The 7,293-nt window shown below is 51.6% G+C and overlaps 1 protein-coding gene across 4 annotated transcripts in view; it reads right to left on the reverse strand.

Moving 5' to 3' along the window:
• Positions 1-7,293, reverse strand: part of TSC1 (TSC complex subunit 1) — a 42,813-nt gene that overhangs the window by 6,399 nt on the left and 29,121 nt on the right. For 3 of the 4 annotated variants that reach the window (XM_019639157.1, XM_019639148.1, XM_019639167.1), the window contains 8 exons: positions 6,405-6,474; positions 5,860-5,964; positions 5,020-5,578; positions 3,913-3,956; positions 3,130-3,296; positions 2,122-2,304; positions 1,150-1,260; positions 262-384 (listed from right to left, as the gene is read on the reverse strand). In XM_019639157.1, coding sequence (XP_019494702.1) covers positions 262-384; positions 1,150-1,260; positions 2,122-2,304; positions 3,130-3,296; positions 3,913-3,956; positions 5,020-5,578; positions 5,860-5,964; positions 6,405-6,474 — 1,362 coding nt within the window. The remainder of the gene's footprint in view (positions 1-261; positions 385-1,149; positions 1,261-2,121; positions 2,305-3,129; positions 3,297-3,912; positions 3,957-5,019; positions 5,579-5,859; positions 5,965-6,404; positions 6,475-7,293) is intronic. The other variant, XM_019639174.1, reaches the window with a different exon arrangement.

Below are 7,293 nucleotides of genomic sequence, written 5' to 3' on the forward strand. Positions count from 1 at the left end.
ACCCACACCTGGCATGGGTGAGAGAAGGGAAATACTTTTATCACCTACTCTGTGCCAATTACCATGGGGTGCTTTCACTGATACCTGACTTATCTTCAAAGCCAGCCAGCTAGGGAAGCGAGCACACGTGCCGGCTGAGTGCCTGGACGGCTAGGCGGGGAGAGGCGGGCACGGGCACCAGGACCGGGCACAATCTTTCAGGAAATGGTTCGGAAAGCCAGCCTGCACGGCTTGCCTGGGTGCCGGGCGCTCCCCGCATACCTTCGTGGTATCTGAGTGCTTGTTCTGCAGCTGCTCCAAGTACAGTTCATTGACTTCCCCGAGCACCAGCAGCTGCCTGTTCAGGAACTCCATGTGCTGCTGGACCGACTCGCTGTTTGAGAGCTGACCAAAGACACACACAGTGAAGTGAGAGCCCCAACAGCGCAGAGCTGGCACATGGGCAGACAGGGAGCCAGCTGGGCACGCCTGCCGGACTGAGGGAAAAGCAGCAGCTCCGGGGCTCAAGTTCCCACCACAAGGGCTGGGGGGAGGGAGGCATCCAAGAGCGGTGGAAAGGGACAGAAATGCACTTCCAAACTGTGCTAGGCAGACGGCAGAAGTGCCCACGTGCTAGCCGGAGCTGGCCAGGCCCAGGACACCTGGAGAAGGCGGTGACACAGGCCACCACACCAGGAATGGCAGGGCTAGGGGGATGCAGCCCCACGGAAACTCGCCGTTCCTGAGTTAGTGACTGCTCAAGAGTCCGTGCAGCCCAAAGAGAGCGGGGTCACAGCTCAAAGGCCCAAATGAGCTGCACCCTTACGTAGACAAGGCACGGAGAGCGAGCCCCCCGAGCTGCGCAGACCAGGGCTCAGGCGGGGGGGGCAGGTCCCTGTCGTGGAGACCAACCTGTGCGTGCAGGACGCTTAGCAGCACCCTGGCCTCTGCCCACTCAATGTCAGAAGCACCAAAAATATCAACCAAAGTGTCTCAAATGTCCCCTGAGAGGCAGAGGGCAGACTCTCTCCGGGCTGGGAACCCCTGGCACAGACACACGAGTAGCACCGCTGTCCATCTGAAGGGAGTGTGGGCCTACGGTGTGAGCCCAGCCCAGCCCAGCCCAGCCCAGCCCAGCCCAGCCTGCCCACCCACCAGCCCGTGTCTCACCTTCTGAGAGACCTGGCTGAGCAGCAGCTCCGTGTGACACACCTTGCTGTTCGCCTTCTTGAGCTGCAGGCGCAGCTCGGCCACCATGTTCCTGCAGTCCTCCAGCTTCGTCTGCAAACAGAGACCCGGGGGGGGGGTGATGAGGGCGCCCCAGGCCGGCCACAGAACTAACCCGGCCCAGTTCCTCAGCTGCTCTACTATTCTTGGGCTCAGGATTTAACTTCTTAGTTTGGAAAACTAAGTTACGGTTGATTTCTGTGTTCCTGATTTGTTTAACAAAAGGAAAAAAAGCCTTAGGCCCGCAGTCCCCAAACTGTGCCCCAAAGAGCCCTGGGGCTGCACAGCAGAAAGCAGCCACTCGCAGGGTGCTGCGGGGTATCTGGTTTCTGAGGGGCGCACAGCGACATCTGTTGGTCACCATGTGCACTACCAACCGGAAACGGTCCAGTTGTGGCCTGAGATGTGCTCCCTGCCTGTGGGTGACGTCATGTCTTTGCAAAGCTGGGCTTCGGGTGGTTGTCATAAATATCGCCATGTGTTTTGAAAGCCAATGTGGAACAGGAAATGAGGGTGTCTGTATCCAATCTGAGTCCAGGGCCTGAGACTCTGTGCAGTGCCCAGGAGACCACACACAGCACTGGTAAGTAACTGTGGTCGTTTAAAAAAGGAATTACATTTTTTAAAATATGTATATTTTCAAACAGTTTCTAGGTTGTCAGGACACACAAACGCACTAAGTTGTTTAGATCTACTTCATAAGCAGAGCTGTCAGGTGTTTGTTTTGGCTGCGGAGTGCCAGGAAAAGATGACGGAAACGCTAAGGGAGCTAGGCACCAAGAAAGCCGGGGAACCTCTGCAATGAAACGCATGTGCAAGGAGGTGGACCGGCCACAGCTTCGGACAAAAGCGGTCCGGTCGTCTCAGCTCAGAGGCAGGAGGTGCTTCACGCCCGCTCCTGCTTGCGGTCCGTACCTGGAGCTCCTGGCTCTGGTTGTAGAACTCCTCGCGGTCGTGCTGCAGCTGTCGGACTTGGCTGTGGAGCTGGGTGACCACCGTGTCCCGCTGCTCCTGCAGCTGACTGTATCTGGCTTGTTCTCTCTGCAGACTGACCTTCCATATCTGGATGTCTTTCTCTTGTAACTTCAACTGGTCTTTCTAGCAGAGACCAAAGATGCCATCATTTTAGCTGCCTCCCACCATGGGCAGTGACAGGCGAGTTGCACACAGGCTGCGAGCATTTCATGGGACTCATACGCTGCCCCAGAACTATCGCTACCGGCCCAGAACCTGACAGCTCACTATTGTCTAAGCTGGCTTTCGCTCAAGGGTTACTGAACTCCACGTAAGCAAATAAATGATCAGAGATGCTTAAAGAGCTTTTCTCAGGGATCAACTTGTCCCGATACCTTCAGAGTCCTCATCGCCAGCACTGGAATGAGACCTCCGCTACAGACAGTCTTACGGTCACAAAAACGCCGAACATTTCCTGACCACCTCCCCCGCACCAGGCACTGAGCAAGCACTTATAACATGATTTCTTCTAAGCAGCACAGTTACAAACAGGTGCTGCTATTATTCTTCCCATTTTATAGACAGGTGCCAGGCTTCTGTGGGCTAATTACTTTCCTACATGGCAGAGCCATGGTCTAACTGCCTTCACAGCTGTGCCACAAGTTCTGGGCCACAGAGCAGCTTCGGGAGAGCTGGTTTCACAGCTGGAGAAACGAAGAAACCGTCCCACCCTGTCAGCATCACAGCCGGTTACAAACACAAAGACTCCCTGTCCCCGCGGTCAGCAAGAGCTGCAAGAAAGCTGAGACCTGGGGCTCACACCTAAGCTCGCAGACTGACGAGGTGGCCTGCCCCAGCTGCCCAGCGAGCACAGCAAGGATGGGGGGGCTCCGACCTCGGCTCGGGCTACTTGTCACACGCCCATCGCGCTGACCCAAAACCAAATGCCACCCTGCCCGCCCCGCTCACCATGGCAGCGTTGTGCTCCTCCAGGGCCGCAGCTCGGATCACCTTCCGGAGCAGCCGCCTGTTCCGGACAGCGTGCTGCTGCCTCTTAAAACGCTCATAGAGCAACTGGTTGTGCAGTAAGAGCAGCTGGTTACGGAGGGTGCGGATCTCATCTGAGGGAGGACAGCCTGATTTTAAAGCAGAGGGAGGGTGGCAAAGATGCCTTTTACGTGTTGTTCACTCGAGCCCCCGCCCACGGTTTTGTTAGCTTAAGAAACACAATTCTTTAAGGATCAAACCACTGCCACTCAGCAAATGACCGCTTGGTTCCCAGCAATAGTCTTTCATGAGGAGAGGGGCTATCTACTAGTTACCGCCCTTTGAAAGGACCACAAAGGGGCTTCTTGTGGGGTGATTCTTTGAGAGCTTTACTGATTTTGCCCCACAAACCTGAACCACATGTATGTATTTTTACGACTCCTTTTCTCTCTTCACTGCTGTGTTCTCCCGCAAGAGCCCTCCCAGTACCAATTACTTCACTCGGAAATTTGCTAGGGAAGCCGGGCGTGAGCGAGGTCCACGCTTTTTGCAATTCTACTGGGATGTGCACGGTCCTTGCCACTTTGTGAAAATAGGAAATGCTGACTTCGCAACCCCTGAGATGCTCTTTAGCCACGTGGGAACCTGGCTGGAGCGAAAGCAAGGGGAGAGGTTTCCCACAGGGAACCTCCCTCAAGGTCAGAAAACGCGACAAGCAAACAGGATCCATAAGGGCTGGATTTGGAGCTGAAGTAACAACTTTACCTCCAAAGTGGGTCCAGTCCACAGACTTGCTGGGTAAAGATAACCTAGGAAGAAAGTTTTTGAATAACAAAGTTACCGGTCTTACCTACAAAAAATGTATCTGGACTTTTCATCGCAACAAGGTTACATCACTTCCTTGTGGTCAAAAGCCAATGGCATAGAAGTCTCAAACTCAAAGCCCTGGTGGAGTTAGAGAGGAAGCCTACCCGCCAGCCCGCCCAGCGCCCCACTAAGCATGACCGAGTCTCCAGTGTGGAAAGGCCCAAACGCGGAGCTCGCCCCGGGGCCTGCCTTTTTTGCTCAGCTCTCCAAAGCAACTGAGTGACCAAACAGAGGGCTGCCCGTTTCCAGCCCTCTCTGTTGAAAACATGGGGAGTAGCTCTCGGTTGAGAAGCTCCTATCACCCCAAGTTTAAGGACAAAGTAGGTCATTTACCAGGGCCTATTATACCAAACTTCATCTAAAAAGAGATCTTAAATATTATAATCTCTGTCAGAAGAAAAATGAAAACAAACAGTCCCCAAGAACCTGTTTAGAAACGGCAGAGGACTCAAACTTCCATTATCCCTTCCTTGGGTATCCTTTGGGAAGGGTAATAAAAGGGCTGAGGACAGGGTCTCAGGTAGGCTTCTTTCTGAGAAACCGTGGGTGCCATCCTGGGGCATCTGAACTAGCACTGAAATGCTGATGATTTTATCTTCCACCTAATGAACTATGTTACCAAAATGGGGGGGGGGGAATCTGCAGCTAGAGAGAGATACCGTGACAAACATTCCTATATTTTTTTCAAAATACCATAACCTCATCCTCCAATTTTGAGAGCAAATGTGAAAGCATGTGAACTTCCTCAGAACAGTGGCACAAACGGCCTACAGATAAAGACTCATTTTCGAGAGGAACGTCATTTAAGGAACGATCCCAATTGAACGTGAATGTACAGAGGACACACAACGCACGTATGTGAAAAGGCAACAGCCGGAGGGCCGTCTGACCAAAGGAGAGCCAGGGGCAGGATGGGAGCCGGAAGAAGGGTTTCCATCCTCACACCTTCTGGGTTTTGTAAGAAAACCGGACGTTTCAAGAGGAAGCAAGCCACCGGCGCCTTACTTGTTCAGCTCCCTGCTGTGCGCGTCTGCTCCCTGTTGGATCAGCCTGTCCAGTACTTCCACTGGGGAGGTGGAGGGCCTGCAGTCATCCTCGGCGTGTCCTTTCGCTTTCCTTAATAGTTCCTCGGTCTTCTTGCTGACAAAATGATGGGCAGTCTTTGGCAATGCCACCTCAAAAAGATGATCGTACGGGGCAGGCTGCCCACTTCCAAAGCCGGCGCCCCTCTGAGGTGGGATTTTACAAGGGCTGGGAGTGAGGATACTGGTCTGCAGAGAAGGCTGGGGCTCCCTGTTCCCGGCAGGGCTGCCCTCAGAGCCCCCGCAGGGCAGGTCAATGGGAGTAAACGCTTGCTTTGGTGTGTCAGGCCCAAGCTTGTCCAGGGAGGAGTTCAAAGGTTCCGGATTCACGCTGGCGCCCTGGGCACCGGAGGCGGCTGAATGGGTCTTCCTCGGACAGCCCGGGAGGCTATCTCGGTAGAAGGGAGAGTCAAAGCCTCCTCGAAGAACCAGAGGCTCTGCATCAGTCGTCGTGATCTCAGAAAGTTCTTTAGATATTGCCGCTGTGGGGGGGCGGACACAAAACACACCACAGTCAACAGGCCATCTGGGGAAGGTCAGGCAGTGTGGGGCCGCGTGCTGCCGAATGCCACCCGGAGACACACAAAAGACTGTCCCTTAGCCTGGCATAGGACCTGGAATGAAACCCCCATCTTTTCCCCCCAAGAGAAGAACCACCAGATCAGCTGGGAGTACTGACACTACCCCCGATTTTAGGGCAGGGCGGGGTTCTGTCACCTCTCAGCACCTCGGAGAGCTGAGCCCAGAGCCCCGCGCCGCTTACCTTCTTCCTTGTCTTTTTCTAGACTGTCTTCCTCAGAGGCCAGGTCACCTAAAAACCCCGGAAGATCACTTAGAGTGACAGAACCTTTGCTGCCAGACAGTTCTTCTAAGGAGAGACAAAAACAACTCAAGTCAAAGAAATACACCGCCCAATGCTTCCACTGCAACAGAACAAAATCTATAATGATGCTTCCTGCCGAGCAGCGAAGGCTGGAGGTGGCTCTCCTGGGGCTACTACAGAACGCTCAAATATTATAAATAATCTAATTAAAGGTACCCAAAAATAATCCCACAGAAAATAAAATTCTCCATTCTTAACGTCTCAGAGAACAGATAAAGCCACAGTCTGAACAGCTCAAAACGCAAGTCCTTTGCTGCAATAGCTTAAAAGTTGTTTTTGCTGTTATTATTAAGTTGGCTTTTAGAATGAAGTACATGTTTCATTATCTCTAGGCGTCAGCATTTACAGTGTTCCAGAATTTCCCTGTTTCCAGGCGACCCAGCAAGAGGAAGGAAACAAGGTCTGTGGTCACCCCGCGATTTTACCTGCTCCCCGGTCATTCGGAAGATGGTGTTGTCTCTGCAGACATGGCCTTGCGGACTCTGTTCTCTCCTCCTGCAAAGACAGAGGCCGTTTCCATCACGAGGCGAGAACTGTGTACCTGTCCTCGGTGCAGGAGAAAAATCCTAAACATCTACATTTTTAGCATGTTATAAAGGAGTTTAAAGGTTAGCCCAGGGGTTCTCAAACTGTTTGCTCTTTGGATGTCTCATATTCTTAAAAAGTACTGAGAATACCAAGAGCTTTTATTTATGCGGTTATATTGGGTTGTTGAAAAAGTCATGATGTATTTTTTTCTGGTTTTCGCTGCAAAAATGCGTCATCACCTTTCCGACAACCCAATATCTCTTGGTAGTTACTGTATTAGAAATTAAAACAAGTTTTAAAATACTCATTGATTCACTTAAAAATAACAAACCCATTACATGTAAACATAAATAATATATTTTTCCAAAAAATATCTGTATTTCCCAAAACAAAAATAAATTAGTGAGAAGAGGGAAGCTGTTTTCTATTTTTGCAATCTCTTTAATAGAATATCTGGCTTAACGGAAGAAAGCTGGATTCTCACGTTGGCCTCTGTATTCCATCATGTTGTTTTGGCCAAAGTAGATGAAGAAAATTCTGGGCCCCACAGATAAATAGTTGTAAGAAGTGAACGCACGTTAACAGACTTTTCAGCTAACTGTGGATAACCATCTTTGTTACGGCACCCAAACTGGGGAAGGGGTCATTTCTTTTTTTTTTTTTTTTAAAGATTTTTATTGGGGAATTGGGGGTATGGAAACAGTGCTGGGGAATTGGGGGAAGGGGAACAGACAAGTTGCTGTCGTTTTGTTCTTCAGTCTAGTTGTGGAGGACGTTGCTTCACTG

Source organism: Hipposideros armiger, unplaced genomic scaffold, assembly GCF_001890085.2.
Source record: "Hipposideros armiger isolate ML-2016 unplaced genomic scaffold, ASM189008v1 scaffold_3, whole genome shotgun sequence".
Lineage (NCBI taxonomy): Eukaryota > Metazoa > Chordata > Mammalia > Chiroptera > Hipposideridae > Hipposideros > Hipposideros armiger.